Source organism: Mustela nigripes, chromosome 12 (genome assembly GCF_022355385.1).
Source record: "Mustela nigripes isolate SB6536 chromosome 12, MUSNIG.SB6536, whole genome shotgun sequence".
Classification (NCBI taxonomy): Eukaryota; Metazoa; Chordata; class Mammalia; order Carnivora; family Mustelidae; genus Mustela; species Mustela nigripes.
In genome coordinates this window covers 69415526-69435784 of record NC_081568.1, presented here as the reverse complement: position 1 = coordinate 69435784, position 20259 = coordinate 69415526, and the positions used below count along the sequence as shown (strand labels likewise).

At 35.4% G+C, this 20259-nt stretch overlaps 1 protein-coding gene across 2 annotated transcripts in view; it reads left to right on the top strand.

The window, feature by feature from the left end:
• FNIP1 (folliculin interacting protein 1) overlaps window positions 1-20259 on the top strand; it is a 154218-nt gene that overhangs the window by 101989 nt on the left and 31970 nt on the right. For both annotated transcript variants that reach the window (XM_059417513.1, XM_059417512.1), the window contains 3 exons: window positions 2361-2446; window positions 18715-18861; window positions 19737-19906. In XM_059417513.1, coding sequence (XP_059273496.1) covers window positions 2361-2446; window positions 18715-18861; window positions 19737-19906 — 403 coding nt within the window. The remainder of the gene's footprint in view (window positions 1-2360; window positions 2447-18714; window positions 18862-19736; window positions 19907-20259) is intronic.

Below are 20259 nucleotides of genomic sequence, written 5' to 3'. Positions count from 1 at the left end.
AAGAGTGATAGTTGTGTCTCGTGCTGCTGATAGTGGATATGATAAATTTATATACAAGTAAAATTATGAATATAAGATAGATCATAAGAATAACTAAAAAAGACAAGCTCATAGGAAAAGAAGAGGACTTCCTTTTGAGAAGATGTCACATTTGGACTGGATCTTAAAGGATATGTAGGACTTTTAAAACGTAAAACTTTGAGAATTGAATATAGCTGAATAGCAAGAAAATTGATATACTTGCCACCCAAAAATAACTCTGTAACATTTTGCTAAAAGTCTTCCCAGGCCTTTTCTATGTATATTTTATTTTTACTCGATTGGGATTGTTTTGTGTCCATATTATTTTAATTATGTGCCCATTTTTAAAAACTCATCATTGTTAACATATACACTTCTCATGTCATTGTAAATTGTTCTTAAATATATTTGAGAGGATTTCCTCAAGTAACAGTTTTTAAGTCATTTTTACTCTTTCATAATTGTAACTACACTGTAATTAATACCGTGCTGAAGTTTCCCTATTATTTTTAAGAGATTCCCAGGAAGTTAAAGTAACAAATCATTGGGAATAACTAAATTCTTAATCCCATTGACAGTATACAGAAGGGAAAGGATAGAAGAGGGGTAGTGGGTGGTATGGTTGACAGAATTTATGAGACCCAGACCACAAAGAATCTCGAATGCTAACCAGGAGTTTTGACATTGTTGTTAAAGCCGTCTCTAAATTGTGCTTTCGGAAGATTAATTTAGCTGTATGTTTTTTTTTTTTAAGAGAGTAGAATTCAGAAGGCTAGGGAGAGGAGGACCAATTAGAATGGTCTTAAAAACAGGGTGCATTTTGGTAACCCAGCAGTGACTAAGTCTCATCTGCCTCCAGAGAGTTACACTGATGTTTGTTATTCACGTTAAATTGTCAGAGGACAAATAGATCATTAGCAATACATCTTTAATTGAACAAATGAGTAATGGCCATTTTTGCTTTTTTCAGAAGTTAGACCTTGGTGACATTTTCTTCAGTTGGCAGCTGTCCCTTTTTGTAATCAATGTTGCCAAAGTCAATACACATAATACTTAGCTGCGAATGAAGTGACATTTTGAGTCACCGGGAGAATGGTTTGAAGTTTTGTATAAAACTTGAAATATTCAGGCAGTATAGAACTCATTATAGATTACTTTTTACATGTTTTAATGCTTTGACCATTTTATAACCAAAAAGCATACATTGCAATCCTTATAGTTGTTTCAGTATTTGTTCAGCAAGTTTAAAATCTCATTTTCTTACTATAACTGAAAAATAAAGCTTAATGGATGAGTATCTTTATATAAATAAACAGAACTTAATTTTAAAAGTTCTATAGCTGTTAATTAGTGATAGAATATCGTAAACAGTGGACCATACAGAGAAGTTTTCTTTTAGGGTCAGTTTTGACAGTATCATTTATTTGTTGTTGTTTTTTTTTAATGAAAATAAGTGGATTTTGTTTCTCAGTACCTTGGGAATTATTTTGAAGCTTGTGCCACCTTTTGAGATCTATACTGTAATTGTACATTTTTACTGCTGATAAAGTTTAATGTTTAGTTTTAGCTAAAGAATATTCACTCCTTTTTTTTTTTTTAAATAAATTGGGAATCTCAACAGTTTATGAAAACAAAGTTTCACGTTTACCTTATGAAGCTTTTAGATGTGCATGAATATGATTTCTGGCCTTAAAGTAGTCTGACCTCTGAAATACATGTTTAAAATTTTTTAAATTGATTTTTAATTACATAAGTAATACAGAAATCCATTCTCTTTAAAATGTCTAAAAAAAGTTCTTTTTGACATTCACATCCTAATCCTGATCCACTTTTTGTCTGTATAAAGCAAAACCTCTCAACCTTGGCTAAATATGTTTTTAATAAAGAAAATATTATTAATAACTTGAGATACTTTTCAATAGAATCCTAATGTTTTAGATTTTTAAAAAGGTATACTTAACGAGCTATTCTCTGTGAGAATGCTATAGGAAAATGCCATTGTTACTGAGTTATTATATCTTGCTCTGTATGTTAAAAAAACAAAAACAAAAACAGAAAATGGTGGTTTTATGTAACCCAGAAACTGTTAACATCATTTTTTTTATGTTAGTATTGCCATTTGAGAGTTTCAGTAAGAGATTTAACATTTGAAAAATTTGAATTTTGTTGTAACTGCTAATGATCAGATGTGCAAAAAAGAAAGCCTCTGTAAATGTATGTACCTTCTTTACATGATGGTAGAGTGTTGTGGAAATAAGTGATTTTGTCCTTCACTTTTTTTTTTCTCCCATTTTTTGCTTGTGATCAGTATAAGAATTAACTATTTCATTGCTTCCAAGGCTATGAAAATGAGCCGGAGATCAGCTGATGCCAATCAGAGGAGTTTGGCATATAATCGAATAGTTGATGCCCTAAATGAATTCAGGTACATATTCTCTAGCTTTTCATAATTTAGAGTTGTCTAGTAGTGTACACAGGAAGATTTATTTTCTTTAGGTTTTTCTGATAAAATTATTTAAATTTCTTGGTCCCATGGACAAGAGAAGGTATAAATCACTAGGCCACTGGCTTCTGTTATTAAGTATCACTTGTTTTAGGGATTCAGGCATATTTGGGATTCATCAGGGGCATGGTTTTAGTACCAAAGCATTTCAGAAACAAATATGACTAGAGGAGGGAGACCCTTGTTCGCCAGAAACATGCTTTGTCCTCTCTCTTGGGTTAAGTGTACCACTTAAGGTTTATTATTACCAGTAGTTTATGTATCTCTTTTTTTTTTTTTTTTTAAGATTTTATTTATTTATTTGACAGACAGAGATCACAAGTAGGCAGAGAGGCAGGCAGAGAGAGAGAGAGGAGTTAGCAGGCTCCCCGCAGAGCAGAGAGCCCCATGCAGGGCTCAATCCCAGGACCCCGGGATCATGACCCGAGCCGAAGGCAGAGGCCTTAACCCACTGAGCCACCCAGGCGCCCCTATGTATCTCATTTTTAGAAAAACTGGCTATGTATTTGTTGTGGTCCCATATTGGGGCAGAGATCTCCTGGATTGTTGGTTTAAATGGACTATTACATTTTGAAGTGAAAGCCTGTTTTAGCTTGTGATATTTCAGGATTGTTATGATGAAACTTTAGGCATGTCATACACAACCAGACACTCAGACACACACGGATACACACACATATTTTGTTAATGGAGATGACTAAGGAGTGGTGTGTTTAGTAAATTTGACAGTAAGGGAAAACCTATGTTTGTTTTCAACTTTGCTTGTTTTTTATTTTTCATTTTCCTCATACTATATTATAGTAAACCACAGTGGAAGTAAATCTGGTGTCTTTTTTTTTTTTTTTAACTTCTCTCAAAATGAGAGACCTTATTGCCTCAATAATGTTCTGTATGATTTTTGAAATTGAGTTATAGAGAAGTGTTAAGTGGAAATTGCATGGTAAAAATAACCTAACCAATATGGAGTATTTTATCATGTTTTTAATTTATTTAAGTTGAAAACGTTTACTTTGTGGCTATTGTGTAATAATTATCCACTGGACTCAATTATTGAGAAAGATAAAATTTACTAGTCATTCACCTTTTATTTACTATAATTTTTAGGATAAAGCCATTAAAAGTAAGCTTAAAAATCTTCCATTTTTGTTCAGTAAACTCAGTGATGAGGGGAAATGAAAAACAAATTAGAGAAATCAGTTTTTCTTTTTTGGTCTTGGAAGGAAATAATTTGCGCAAATGCAAATTATATTGGAACTGATGTTTCTGCTATTATTATATTTTAGCATGTTAACTTCAGGCCTGTCCTACGCTACTGAATGAAGCATACTAACAAATACTGTAAAGTATTAAAAATTTTTATAGTTGTAAAATAACCCACATAACATTAAATTTAACGTCTTAACCATTTTTAAGTGTACAGTTCAATAGTGTTAAATTTTATTACAAAACTCCAGAACTTTTTCATCTTGCAACACTGAAACTACATGTACTGAATACTAATTCAGTAATAAAGTATTTTTAATCAGTATGTTCCTTCAATTCATTGGCATCATTGCTCTTTATATATGAATTATATGTAGAATTATTCATAATTTTATTTGTTCATACCTGTACCTTAAGAATTCAGATTGTTTGGAGAAAGACAACTATCATATGATCTCCCTGATATGAGGAAGTGGAGATGCAACGTGGGGGGTTTGGGGGGTAGGAAAAGAATAAATGAAACAAGATAGGATCCAGGAGGGAGACAAACTATAAGAGACTCTTAATCTCACAAAACAAACCGAGGGTTGCAGGGGCGGGGGGTGGTGTAGGGAGAGGGTGGTGGGTTTATGGACATTGGGGAGGGTATGTGCTATGGTGAGTGCTGCGAAGTGTGTAAACCTGAGGATTCACAGACCTGTGCCCCTGGCGCTAATAATACATTATATGTTATTAAAAAATAAAAAAGAATTCAAATTGTTATCTTTCAGGTACTGTTTATAATTAAAACATTATAATAAATGTTTCTTATAGATGAAGTATATGGAAAATAAAAATATATTCCCTCAGCATTTCTAGATGGAATTTAGAACAATTTTTTAAAAAGATTTATTTATTTTATTTTAAAGAGAGAGCACGCACACACATGCCACGCATGCACATAATTGGGGTGGGTTAGGGGGAGAGGGATTGAGAGAATCTCAAGCTGACTGTGTGTTGAGCCCTGAGCTGGACACGGGGCTCCATCTCACGACCTTGACTGAGATCATGACCTGATCCGAAATCAAGAGTTGGACACTTAACCGTTCGAGCTTGCCCAGGTGCCCCATAGTAGTTCTTAAAGTTAGGTAGTAGGAGCCCTCCAACTCTGTTCTTCCCCTTCATTTTATGTTGGTTATTATGCATCTTTTTGCCGCTTCATATAAACTTTAGAATCACTTTGTTGATATCCGCAAAATAACTCGCTGTGATTTTGATTGAGATTGTATTGAATTTCTAGGTCATATTGGGAAAAAGTGGCATCATAGCAATAGAGTCTTCCTATACATGAACATGGAATATCTCTCCATTTATTTAGGTATTCTTTAATTCCTTAAATCAGAGTTTTTTTATGTTTCCTTTTTTTCTATAGATCTTATACTTTTGATGGGGAGGAGTGAGGGGCAGAGGAAAAGAGAGAATCTTAAGCACACTCCACGCCCAGTGCCTACCCTGACACAGGGCTTGATCTCATGACCCAAGCCAGAATCATGAATTGGGCACTTAACTGACTGAGCCAACCAGATGCCCCAGATCTTGTACATTTTAAAAGATTATTACCTAAGTATTTCAGGATGAGGGTTTTTTTGGTATTTAACATAAATGGTACTGTGTTTATAATTTCAAATTTCAACTGTTTGTTGCTGGGATATAAGAAAGCAATGAACTTTCGTATATATGTGTATATATTTTTTGAAGTATAGTTGACATACAGTGTTACATTAGTTTCATGTGTACATCATCATGATATGACAATTCTACATATTACTCACTGTTCACCATGATAAGGTAGTCACATCAATGTTATCAACAATATTACTATACTCCTATGCTGTACTTCTCATCTTTGTGACTTTTTTATTTTGTAACTTTGAATTGGCACTTCTTAACCACTTCCCCTATTTCACCCATCTCCCCGAATGATCCTCTGTGGCAACCACCAGTTTATTCTCTGTTTATGAGTTTGTTTCTGTCTATTTATTTATTTATTTTTAAAAATTTTACCTGTAAGTGAAATCATGTATACTTTTCTGATTTATTTCACTTAGCCTAACACTGTCTATCTATCTATCTATCTCTCATCCCTGTGTCCCTGACCTTTGTATAGTAACCTTAGCTGTGACCTTGTTGTAATCACTTGTTAATTCCTGCAGAGTTTTGGGTGTTGGTTTTTTCTTCCGTTCCCTTCTCCTCTCCTTCCCCTCCCTTCTCCTTTCCCTTCCCTTCCCCATCCCTTCCCTGCTTCCCTTCCCCTCCCCTATTCCCCTTCTTCCCTTCCTTCTTCCCTTCCCTGCTTCTGTCTTCCTCTCCTATTTTTTTTTTTAATAGAGCATGAGCAGTTCAGGGTGGGGGTGTAGAGGGAGAGGTAGAGAGGATCTTAAGTTATCCCTGTGCCCAGCACAGAGCCCTTCAATAGGGGCCCGATCTCACAACCCTGATACTATGACTTGAGCTGAAATCAAGAGTACAGCTCTCAACCAGCTGAGCCACCCAGACGCCCCTCCATTGTACCGTATTTTAGTGGGAAAGCTTCAAGTTCCTCACGATTAAGCATGGTGTTAATGGTAACTTGTTGTAGATAGTCTTTATCAAGGTAAAGAAGTTTCCTTCAGGGCGCCTGTGTGTGGCTCAGTTGGTTAAGTGTTTGCCTTCCACTTGGGTTCTGATCCTAGTATCCCTCAGCAGGGTTCTGCTTCTTCTCCTCCCTCTGTGCTCTCTCTCTCAAGTAAATAAAGTTGTACAAAAAAAAAAAAAGTTTCCTTTATTTCTAGTTTGATGAGAGTTACTAATTACTGACTTAATTTCTTTAATAAGTATAGGACTCTCCAGGTTATCTCTGTCTTATACAATTTTTGGCACTTCTCTGTCTCTCAGGGACCATTAGAGTCAATAAATTGGTGGCCATAGAGTTTATTTTTGCTTAATTATCCTGTAATTGTTTATCAATTAGTAGTAATGACCCATCTTTCATTTCTTGTGTCAGTAATTTGTGTCATTTCTTTTTTCTTGCTTATGTTGGATAGAAGTTTATTACTTTTATTTATCTTTTCAGAGAATTAGATTTAGTCTTGTTGAGTTTTAATCTGTTGGTATTCTCTTTTCAATTCCAGTGATTCCTGATCTAATTTTTAATACTTCTTTTCTTCTACTTGCTTTAGGTTTATGTTGCTCATCTCTCTTTTGTTTCCCAAAATTAAAACTGAGATTATTGTTTTCAGATGTTTCTTGTTCTTGAATATATGCATTAAGTTCTGTAAATTACCCTATATGCACTGCTTTTGTTCCATACCACAAATTTTGTTAAATCGAATTTTCTTTAAGTTCAAAATATTTCCATCTCTTTCCATCTCTTTGCTTACATTGCTTATATGGTTGTACATGTTAATCTACTTTATTTAGTATATTTAGAGCTATACATTTAGGACCATTTACGTAGCAATCATAGTTATTTCCTTATCTGATAATAACAAAAATCTGTGCCTTAGATCTGAGTTTCATTCTGATGCTTTGTCTCTTCAGACTGTATTTTTATTGTCTTTTAGCAGTATTTTGTTGAAATGGTCCGGTGGTGAGGTGTTGGGCATGGGGGAAGAAGTATTCTATAATCTTGTGATCAGATCGTAGTGCTTTTTAAATGAGCTTGAATTCCTGGATTTTGACCTTCAGAAGCATTTCTTGGTCTTTATTTTGCTCCTGATAGATGAGTGTGGTAGGCCAGTAACAATTGAGTTGTTTAAATGCCCATTTCTTAGGTCAGATAAGACACTGGTATAGTTGGACTTGGACTCTTGGAGGGCAGATGTTTGTTTTGGAGAATGCCCTCAGTGCACTTAAAAATTGTTAGAATTCCTCCCTATCTGAAACACAAAAGGATGTTTCTTTGATCCTCATTCTGGAAATCTGATGGTACTCCCTTAAAGTGTGGCAGTCTTCCTAAAACTGGTACCTAAGGAGTTTTTTACTCATTCAGTGGTAGTTCATATTTATTGTGCCACCAAATTCATCAGTTACTTTTTAAGTGTTCCTACCAGTTATTGGCCTACCAGTTACAGAAGCGTTTGCTTCAGGAAAGGTGGTCTTAGCTATGATTCTTATTTAGTTTTTGGGGTGATGTTTTATCCTCAGACCTCAATTCTGTGATGTAGCTAAGAAAAGTCATTGATTTTCAGTTTGTTCAGCCTTTTTCTTTTGAGGAGTAAAGTGATGAGATGACTTCCAGGCTCTTTACATTTTGGCTAGAATTGGAAGTTCAGATATTTTTTAATCAATATTTTTATGTAAGAGTACATTGAATTGAAATAGAATTGGAATACTTCCATTTAGTTAAAATTCAAATTGATTTTGTTTGGAAGTTAAATTATATTAAATACCACTGATTACAAACAAAAATATGGTGCTGAGCTAATAACCAGGCAAACATAATGAAAACTGTTTCCCAAACTCCTAGAGGTCTAGAGAGCCTTGCATTTTTATTTCACAGTCTGTTTGGGAATTACTAGCTTAACTGTTTTCAGGGAGAAAAATTGCCAAGCCTATACTACTACAATGCTAGGTATACTTGCAATCCTGCATTGTACAGGAATTTCGGCTGTATAGCCCTGAGAGTGGATGTCCGAGTCAGCATTTGAGAATAATTTTACTTTGAAATAATGAGTTTCTGGGCTTAGAAATTCTTCAGAGAGATTATATGCAGTGGGAAAAGTTCTTATGTTTCATTGGAAATAAGACATGTTGAACCTAATACCATATTAAGTTAAAACATTATTAGCTGGGTACAGTGGTTTTTTATGTATTTCTTATGGTTTATGACAGCTTTGCTCTTCACACATTCCCTTATAGCCTAGTTCATCTGTATTTACATAGCTGGAAAGTTTTACTTTAAACTGCATAACCCAGAAGAAGAATTCTAGAGTGATTTCTCTTTGAGAAACCTATAAGCTATGCCTTTGTCATGGAAGTGAGTGATTTTGAGAAGTATGAAAAGTTTTAATCTTTCCAATTTCTAAATTTAATCTGTAGTTTTCCTGGAAGTTCAACCAAAGATTCTTAAGAGTTTTGCTTTTCCTCAAGTGGATAGTATAACTTTAAAGTAAAAGAAATGTGCTATGAATGATTGGGTATTTTGTTAATAATATTTTAAATTTGTTATTTTATTTGTATTGTTCAGTTGACTTTAGACTGGAATTATTACAAATATGTGTTTGAATAATTCTTTCTGCTTATATGCCTTAAAGAATTCTGCAGTATTCTGAGTTTCACATTTTGCAGTATTACAAAACAGTCAGTACTTGCCCGTGCACTTGGAAATGTTACTTTGGTTATTGGATTGATAGTTTCTTCTCTGCAGTCACAAATGTTGTGGAAAAAGGCCAAATGTCCCTATTTGAGGTCTGAGGAAACTGTCATCATAGATCCAGCTGAGGTTACTAGCATAGTAAATATTGTCAGAAGATTCATTCCTTGTAGAATACCTATGAATTAATTGGTGTGTTATTAGGTAATCTATATGGCCTAGCTTTAGAATTTTAATATTGCCTAGAATTTACAGTATGTGTGAGTTACAAAATCATTGCAAATGTGTGACTGTGTACCTTTCCTTTTATACTAGTTTATTTTACTTCAGTTACTATACAGATATGAAAGACTATTTAAGTGAGTTAAGCATTCTTACGTAATCTTAAAAATACTTTATTAGGGGCACCTGGGTGGCTCAGTGGGTTAAATGTCTGACTTTACTTCAGGGTGTGATTTCAGGGTGTGATTTCACTGCCTTTGGTGATGTTTCTAGAAAGAACTTGGCTGGGGTAAAGTCAAAGAGATTGTTGCCTGTGTTCATCCCAAGGATTTTAATGGATTCCTGTCTCATATTTAGGTCTTTCATCCATTTTGAGTCTACTTTTGTGTGTGGTGTAAGGAAATGGTCCAGCTTCATTTTTCTGTTGTCCAGTTTTCCCAATACCATTTGTTGAGGAGACTGTCTTTTTTCTATTGGGCATTCTTTGCTGCTTTGTCGAAGATCAGTTGACCGTAGAGTTAAGGGTCCATTTCTGGGCACTCTGTTCTATTCCATTGATCTAGGTGTCTGTTTTTGGGCCAGTACTGTTCTGTCTTGATGATTACAGCTTTGTAATAGAGCTCAAAGTCCAGAATTGTGATGTCACCAGCTTTGGTTTTCTTTTTCAACATTCTTTTGGCTGTTTGGGGTCTTTTCTGGTTACATAGAAATGTTAAGATTATTTGTTCCATTTTGTTGAGAAAAGTTGATGATATTTTGATAGAGATTGCAATGAGTGTGTAGATTGCTCTAGGTAGCACAGACATTTTCACAATATTTATTCTTGCAATCCATGAACATGGAACGGTTTTCCATTTCTTTATGTCTTAATTTCTTTTCATGAGTATCCTATAGTTTTCTGAGTACAGATTCTTTGCCTCTTTGGTTAGGTTTATTTCTAGGTGTCTATGGTTTGGGGTGCAGTTGTAAATGGGATCAACTCTTTAATTTCTCCTTCCTCTGTCTCAGTTAGTGTATAGAAATGCAACTGATTTCAGTGCATTGATTTTATATCCTGACACTTTACTGAATCCCTGTATGAGTTCTATCAGTTTTGGGGGTAGAGTCATTTGGGTTTTCCTCGTAAAGTATTATATCACCTGCAATGAGTGAGCATTTGACGACTTCTTTGCTGATTCAGATGCCTTTTATTTGTTCTTGTTGTCTGGTTGCTGAGGCTAGGACTTCTCGTACTACATTGAATAGCAGTGTTCCTGTGTTCCTGATCTTAGGGGAAAAGCTATCTTTTTCCCCATTGAGAATGATATTCGTTGTGGGTTTTTCATACATTGCTTTCATAATACTGAGGTATGTACCCTTTGTCCCTACACTGTGAAGAGTTGTAATTAAGAAAAGATGCTGTACTTTGTCAGATGCTTTTTCTGCATCTATTGAGAGTATCATTTGGTTCTTGTTCTTTCTTTTATTAATGTATCACATTGATTTGTGGATGATGACCCAACCTTGCAACCCAGGAGTAAATCCTACTGGGTTGTGGTGAATAATCCTTTTAATGTACTGTTGTTCCTATTGGCTAGTATTTTGGTGAGAATTTTTGTATCCATGTTCATCAGGGATATTAGTCTGTGATTCTCTTTTTTCTGTTTTTGGGATCAAGGTAATGCTGGCCTCATAAAATGAGTTTGGAAGTTTTCCTTCCATTTCTATTTTTGGAATAGTTTCAGGAGGCTAGGTATTAATTCTTCTTTAAATGTTTGGTAGAATTCCCCTGGGAAGCCTTCTGGCCCTGGGCTCCTTCTTGTTGGGAGATTTTTTATTACAATATGCTTTAGTTTCCTTACTGTTTATTGGTCTGTTCTGGTTTTTTTTTTCCTGGTTCAGTTTTGATAGTTTATATGTCTTTAGGAATGCATACATTTCTTCCCAATTGTCCAGTTTGCTGGTGTGTAGTTGCTGATAATATGATCTTATAATTGTTTGTATTTCTTTGGTGTTGGTTGTGATCTCTCCTCTTTCATTATGATTTTATTAATTTGGGTCCTTTGTCTTTTCTTTTTGATAAGTCTGGCCAGGGGTTTATCAGTCTTACTAATTCTTTCAAAGAAAATATGCAGGGAATGATCCTAATCTTTTGGTACTAGTTGAGACCTGATTTGTGACCCAGGATGTGATCTGTTCTGGAGAATGTTCCATGTGCACTAGAGAGGAGTGGGTATTCTGTTGCTTTGGGATGGAATGTTCTGAATGTATCTGTGATGTCCTTCTGGTCCATTGTGTCATTTAAAGCCTCTATTTGATCTTTTGCTTAGATGATCTGTCCATTTCAGTGAGGGGGATTGTTAAAGTCCCATACTATCATTGTATTATTGTTGATGTGTTTCCTTGATTTTGTTATTAATTGGCTTACATAATTGCTGCTGCTATGTTTGGAGCATAAATATTTAAAATTATTAAATCTTCTTGCTGGATAGACTCTTTAAGTATGATATCTCTTAATCTCTTATTATAGTCTTCGGTTTAAAATCTAATTTGTCTGTTTTAAGGATTGCCAACCCAGCTTTCTTTGATGTCTATTAGCATGGTAAATTGTTTTACATCCCCTCTCTTTAAATCTGAAGGTGTCTTTGGCTATAAAATGAGTTTCTTAGAGATAGCATTATCGATGGGTCTTATTTTTCTGATACCCTGGGCCCTTGATTGGGGCATTTAGCCCATTTACACTCAGGGTAACTATTGAAAGATGTGCATTTTGTGCCATTGTATTGCATGTAAGGTGACTGAGACTGTTATTGTCTCTGTTCCATTCTATTCGATATTACTTTTAGGCTCTCTCTTTGCTTTAGTGGACCTCTTCCAATATTTGCTTAGGGCTGGTTTGGTGTTCACAAATTCTTTTATCTTTGTGTGTGTGTGGTTTTTTTGTTTGTTTGTTTGTTTGTTTGGTTTGGTTTGGTTTTTTGTCGTGGAGCTTTTTATCTATCTTTCTATTTCCACTGACACCCTAGGTGGATATAGTATTCTTGGCCCCATATTTTTCTTATTTAGTGCTCTGGAATATATCATGCCAGTCCTTTCTGGGCTGCAAGGTCTCTGTGGATAGGTCTGCTGCCAATCTAATGTTTTTATTTTTATAGGTTACAGACCTTTTGTCCCGAGCTGCTTTCAGAATTTTCTCTTTTTCACTGAGACTTTTAAGTTTTACCATTAAATGACAGGGTTGACCTATTTTTAATAATTTTGAGGGGATTTTGATGCCTGTTTCCTTCCCCAAATTAGGGGAGTTCTCTGCTATAATTTGCTCCAATGTACCTTCTGCCCCCTTCTCTCTTCTTCTTCTAGGATCCCATTATTCTAATATTTTGTCTTCTGGTATCACTTCTCTCTCAGATTCTTTCCTCGTGATGCAGTAGTTGTTCATCCTCTTTTTCTCAGCTTCTTTATTCTCCATCATTTGGTCTTCTAGATCACTAATTCTCTCTTCTGCCTCATTTATCCTCGCACTTAGAGCCTCCATTTTTTATTGCACCTCATTAAGAGCCTTTTTGATTTCGACTTGGTTAGATTTTACTACTTTTATTTCTCCTGAAAGGGATTCTTTAGTATTGTCTATTCTTTTTTCAGGCCCAGCTAGTATCTTTATAATTGTCATTTTGAACTTTAGTTCCAACATCTTACTAATGTTCATATTGATTAGGTCCCTGGCAGTACCACCTCTTATTCTTTTTTCTGAGGTGAGTTTTTCCATTTTGTTGTCATATCCATAGAAGAAGAGATGAATGAGAGAACAAAATGTTAAAAGGGTAACAGTGACCCCAGAAAAATGTACACCTAAACAAATCAGGAGAGATCTGAAACCTGGGGGAAAAGAAAAAAAAAAGAAAGAATATGATCAGGCCAGTGGATAGAACAGAGCTACACACTAGATTTGGGGTGTATTTTGCTCTGTTAGAAGAAACTGTGTTCTAAATTTTTTTTTTCTGTGTTCTAAAATTTTAAAGAAAAACTTATATACATATAAAAATAAGGGTAAATATGATGAAAGGATGGAATATGACCCTAAAGATGAAAATTTAAAAAATATTTAAAAAGAAATTGATAAGAACTTGGCTGGAGAAAGAAAGAAAAAATTTTTTAAAAATGTAAAAAAAAAAAAAAAAAGGAGAGAATGTTATCATGCAGGAGACTCTAACAAAGCCATACACAAGATTTAGGAATTCAGGGTTTATTTTGGTCATTTAGAAGAAACTGTATTCCAAAACTTTAAAAAAGAAAAATAATTTATATACAAATTTTTCATACACACACACACACAGTTAAATACACTGAAGGGAGAGACTATGACTGTAAAAATTAAAATTAAAAGATTTTTAAAAAGGAATTTATAAGATAAGATGTTGGTTAAACAACTCAAGAAAATAGAAAAAGAACAAAATAAAGAAAAATTTAAAAATTAACTTTGAAAAATGAATCATGGGGAAAAAACCCATGAATTCTATGCGCTGTATTCCCCTAGCACTGGAGTTTTGCAGTTCTCATTGACTGGATAGACTTTCTTTTGGCTGAATGTTCTTGCTGATCTTCTGGGGGAGGTACCTCTTGCAATGATCCTCAAATGTCTTTGTCCCAGGTGGAATTGCACTGCCATTCCTGGGGACAGGCTAAGTAATCTGTTCGGGTTTGCTCTTGCAGCTTTTGTTCCCTGGAAGATTTCCGTACAGCTTTGGAGGACGAGAATGAAAATGGCGGCCTCCCAATTTCTGGCCCCAGAGGAGCCGAAAACTCGGGGCCCAGGCCCTTCCGTCAGCTCTCAGAGAAAACCAGTCAATCATACCTGTCTCCCTGGTCTCCAGCCACACTCCTTGCTCACCTGGCCTGTGTCTGAGCATTTTTTTTTCTGGCACACAACCCGGTCTGGAGTTTCCAAACCCAGCAGATTCCTGCAGTGCACTCCCATGCCACTCCTCCCAGGGCGAAGAAGGGGAATCTCCTGGATCTGCTGCTTGTTGGGTCCCTGCTCAATGAGTAGTGGTCCAACTGTGCCACAGATCATGGTTTATGGCAACCCCTAGCTGGCAGCCCTCTCCTTGGCTGCAGCTTTGCAGTTGGTTTTCCCTCTCTGATACTTGGGAGCTCTTCCACACTCAGGCACCCCTCATTTTTCTTTGACCTGAGGGTCTTGAGACCACACTGTCACAGAGAGGGTTTCACTCCCTAGCTTAGCCACGGGAGAGACCTCCCTCAGGGGAGCAGACTTCTAAAAGTTCCAATTTTGTGCTCCATTGCTCTATCACTTGCTAGGATCCGGCTAACGAAGGCTCTCTTCTCCTGCAGTCTGTCTTCCCAAATATCACTTCAGAGTCACTTCTCTGCACATCCTACCTTCCAGAAAATGGTCACTCTTCTGTTTACAAAATTGTTGCTATTCTTTTCTTTGATTTCCTGTTGCGTTGCACATCCTACCTTCCAGAAAATGGTCGCTTTTGTGTTCATAAAATTGCTGCTTTTCTTTTCTTTGGTCACCTGTTGCATTTGTAAATGTTCAGAATGGTTTGAGAACTATCTATCTGAATTCCTGATACTGGACAAAATTTAGGTCTCCTACTCCTCCACCTTCTTGCCCTCTGCCCTCTGGCATTTTGTACTGTTGGTTAGTGATTTTGCTATTAAAAATCATCCCCTGGTGTACTGCTGAAATGCTATCTAATATTCCAAAGTGCAGGAAAACTATGATGGGCTTTACAGAGAAAAGACATGTGAGCTTCCTTTAGGCATAAGTTATAGCGCTGTTGACTGTGAATTCAGTGTTAATGAATCAGTAGTAAATTAATAAGGTGTCTTTAAACAGAAATCCACATTATAAAAGGGTTATGTATTGAAAAGCTGATAAAAATGTTGATGAGAGACTTGATAGGAATCTGACCATGTATTTTCCTTAGGAACAGTATTTCATTGCTCACTGCTTCTTTGTTTGCCTCAGCTTTATAGGACATTACTGCAAATAATGAGGATCCATCATACTTAATTTTAAAATTAAGTTGTTATTAAAAGTTAGCAATTAGACAGTTATCAAAGTATGTGTTTATCTGGGACCAGATGATTAATGATTTTGGGGTAGTTTAGAAGAGGAAGGAAATGATTCACATACATGTAGAAGCCATGAAATGTAGAGAAACAGGAAGCATGTTTAGTTTGGAGCCACAAAGATGAGTTTCTTGGATTCTCCCTCTGACTTTTGTGCATATCAAAGAAAACTAAATCAGGTTCACAGTTCCCTTCTAGTTAAAGGAGTCTTTCATTCTTTAGGGTCAGTCAGAAAAAAAAAAAAAAAGGACATATGACTAAAAATTCATGCTTACCACTGAAAATTAGGGAATAATCATTAGGGGAGAAGAAAGCCCTATTAAATCTAGATTGCCAATGACAACATAGAGTTGTATATAATGAGAAGCACTATTGAATTATTAATTTTTTTGCCTTCTGTACATTTGATATACCCTGAGGTCATAGTACATAGCCTTAAACACCAAAACTCTAGAACTAATGATTTCAGTGGACCACTATACTAATGTTAGTGAACTGGTTCTGACCTATGACACATGGACTTGTAGTAGTCACAAATATGCTTAAGAAACTCATGGAGAACAAATTGATCATCTCATTCACTCATGTATATAGTGTTTCTTGTAATTATAAAGTATATTTACTTGGTTAAGAAACAAAGAAAACATGCCCAGAAATCTAGTAATGAAGAAGAAATGGAACTCTGTCATATTACTCCCATCCTCATTCTTACTTCCCAAGAACATTATTTTTTTTTTAATATTTTATTTATTTATTTGACAGAGATCACAAGTAGGCAGTGAGACAGGCAGAGAGAGAGGAAAGCAGGCTCCCTGCTGAGCAGAGAGCCCGATTCAGGGCTCCAGCCCAGGATCCTGGATCATGACCTGAGCCGAAGGCAGAGGCTCAACCCACTTAGGCACCCAGGTGCCCTCCCAAGAACATTATTTTTAACTGTTACCTATTCTGTTATTTACCTCCACATTATTAAGCAATATACTTAATGCAGTTATTTCTTGACTTATCAGTCTTGGAGCATATTTATTTCCTGCCATGACTTTATACCTGCCCATTGGTTATTAAGCTTCAGTATAGCTCTAGCACTAGCTTGTCTTTCAGTTTTGGTAAATTTTCTACGTTCTTACCTATTTTCCTCTGTCTTCTCTCTCTTGAGTTTATTTTGTTAGTAAAAAACATGTTCTTTCATGTTTCCCTTTTTCTGAATGTATTATTTATTATTTCCTCTATGAGTCCTTTTGTGTGAGTGAGTGAGTGTGTGTGTGTGTGTTTCCGTTTTTCTGTTTGTGTCCCTCTCTCCTTGGAGGCTTTTCCCTTGTATCAATATTGTGGTTGCCCATCTGTAGTTGAGAGCAAAGTACTAAAATACAAGTTGGGAGTTCTGTGCATGATTATCATTAGGCAAACTGAAGAACTTTACTTTAGGGCAGTGTTTCTTAACCTGTTTTCATTATCACTTCATGAAGGGGCATATTTAAGACATTTTCTTCTCCTAATTGCTGTCCCTTCTTCCATGACATTTTAATGCCACAAAGACTTACTGTGTATGTTTATATATTTTGAAGGATTCAAATATCAGGAAGGGTTTGGGCCCTGTTTCTTCTCAGGATTAGGCAGTTGCTACATCTGCTCTTCTGTCTATAGTCATTCTTTGGGAAAATAGGTTATAGAAAGGGATCACCAACCATTTACAGACCTTGAATTAATCTCCCATTTTATAGTCCTGAATAACTCCTGTCCTCAACTTAACTTGTGTGTCCTGAGCCTCTTGTGTCAGTGAAGCAGATTAGCTCCTTTATGTACTCATCCGTCCCCTTCTTTAAGGACTATAAACCTGTATGTTCATCTACCTTAACACTTCACTTAACATTCCTCTCATGTTTGAGTTGCATAATTTTATTAATCTGTAATTTAAATTTTAAATAAGATTACTCTCCATTTGTATTTATTACAGTAGTTTATCTGTTTTCAAATCTTAAATGGATGTTCATTTGAGACATCAGAATGGAAAGGAGGTAAACCCTGGTGTTTGCTTTTCCATCTTATCTAGACATCCTTAATAGGCTTTAGCATTTAGCATTTTCACATATTCCTCGTTGATATTTGGATCATATTTTTGTCTATAAAATACTTTTCACTCTTGTCATTCATTTATTTTAAAGTTCTCAGCCATGATATTATGCCCTACCAAGAATTCATTAATGTGACCCTTGTTTATCATTTTTATCAGTTATGTTGTGTTCATACTAGGTCAAGATTCAGTACAACTTGTACAGGCAAGAGAATTCTTTCCTCTTTTTGGATTCTAGGTGTTATGCTAGAATTATGCTGAAGTAGGTATTTGAGCTTGCAGAGATCTCAGAGAACTTCCTAGAGTTGTACTTCTAATATAGTAGCCGTTAACCACATGTGGATATTTAATTTAAATAAAATAAAATTAAATTTAAAATTCAGTTATCAGACTGACCACATTTCATGTTCAGTAACCTTATGTGGCTAGTGGCTGCCGTCTTGGATAGCATAGATACAGAGCATTCCCACCTCTGCTGTATGGCACTGTTACAGAAAGTAGAAAGTAGTACAGCACCATTCTGTATCTTCCAAGAGATAACTAGTTTCTTAAGCCTCAACTTTGTAGGAGTTGCTTAATATAGTGAGTGTGTAGGACTTGACTGAATAGGTATTAACATAGGAGGAAAATGATATCTTAGAGATATCTGTGAAGCTTTAAGGAGAAAGTGCAAGTCATGGGACTAGCTGTTGTCTCAGTAAATGCTAGAGACAGCCAGAAAAGCATCATCATATTTGTGCAATAATGCTCTCTTGTGTTGATTCAAAGAAAAACTTTAGGAGATTGAGGAAAGTCCTTCAGAATTTTACTGAAGAGTCTCTACATAGGCAACAAAATGCTGCTGATCAACTATTATTTTGAGTGGGTATATGGATAAGCTATTATCTAATTCAGAATATTTTTCTTTTGTAGGTTGTTGATAATTTGCATTATATTTAAGTATGGCATATACCTTAGGGATGTTGAAGAAGGAAGGGCTTTAGAAATTAATCCACTCCTATGCTTTCATTTTACAGGTGGAGGAAACTGATGCTTAAAATAGGGAAGTAATTTATCCGAGGGCACACAGTTATTGGGGCTAGAGCTAGCACCAGAACCAGCATATTTTGGGTTCATGTGCAGAACATTTCCTGTGGTACTATGCTGGTGAAAAAGAAGGAATGACTCATTGTGTCCTCTTGAAAGTTTTAATAATCCACCTGTGAGGTTTAAACTGGTAACATAAACTTTAAGAGTATGTAATTCTGGAAGTATGAATTTCATAATGTGTTTTCCTCTTTTTAGAACAACAATTTGTAATCTTTATACAATGCCACGAATTGGAGAGCCTGTCTGGCTTACAATGATGTCGGGGACTCCAGAAAAGAACCAGCTTTGCCATCGTTTCATGAAGGAATTCACTTTTCTAATGGAAAATGCTTCCAAAAATCAGTATGGCTTTCTCTCTTTATATCTTAGATATTATGTACTTTAACTTGATATCTAGATTTTGATCAAACCCAGTTACAAAAGCAAAGTAATTAACTTTTTTGGGAATTAGTTCTTACTATTAATAACCAAAATAGAATTAAAAAATGTAAATAAAAGATAGGATATGGATGAAAGCCACAGAAAACAGTAAAATGAATGAAATGAATGAGAAACAGTAAAAAGGTCTTTAATTATGTGTTAAATTAGAATTCCTGACAACTTACAGAACTCTCTGAGGCTTCCCATTTTTTGGTGAATTGCATTCACTTACGCAGTTTCATTCTAGAGAAAATAAGTAAAAAAAAGAAAAAGAGAGAAGTGGTGCCAGGATTCCAGTGATACATATTTAATGTGATATTTTATCATACTATTTGCTTGTAACCATTCATCAAATTCCTAGAATCCAAATGAGTAATTTAGAGGTTTTATTCTTTTTAAATAGACAAAATTTGCTTAATACTTTACTTCATTTTCCCATTCAGTAATTTGGAAATGTATAGTCCTGTTGCTTCATTAGTTTTGCAGATTAAACACTGAAAAGAAACCAGTTTTTCAAGTAAAATGGCATTTTTTGCTTTGTAATTAAGATCAGATACAGCTCTGTGTGAATACTGTTTTTATTTTAAGGATTTTTTTTTTTTAATTCCTACCCAACCAAAAACTGCATTTTCATTTTCATCCAGGTGATATGCCTGTCTTTTCTTCTTTCCTCTCCTTTTTTTATGCTGTTTGGCTACATGAGAGTAGGTACTGTCTCTGCTTTATTCTGTTGCTGCGTTTTGTATTAGGTTTAATGAAAGCAGATTGGAGTCTGATAGGATGTATTTTGTTTTCAGATTCTTGCCAGCACTTATTACTGCAGTTCTGACCAATCATCTTGCCTGGGTTCCAACGGTCATGCCAAATGGACAACCACCTATAAAAATATTTTTAGAAAAACATTCCTCTCAGAGTGTGGACATGTTGGCAAAAACTCATCCATATAACCCACTTTGGGCACAACTAGGTATGTAATCTGAAAACCCTTACATTATGCATGACACTTATACTTTTGTGTAGCTGTCTGGAGTTATTTTATAGCAAAAACAAAAATTAAGAAATAAGATGTTCTTTTTTATTCCCCCCATTCTATTTTTTCCCTAATTTTTAAATTTTATTTTATTTTTATTATGTTATCATACTCACCATAAAGTACATCATTAGTTTTTGATGTAATGTCCCATGATTCATTGTTTGTATATAACACTCAGTGCTCTATGCAGTCCTCCCTCTTTAATACCCCATCACCAGGCTCACCCACCCTCCCAACCCTCACCCTTCTAAAACCCTCCGTTGTTTCCTGGAGTCTGTAGCCTCTCA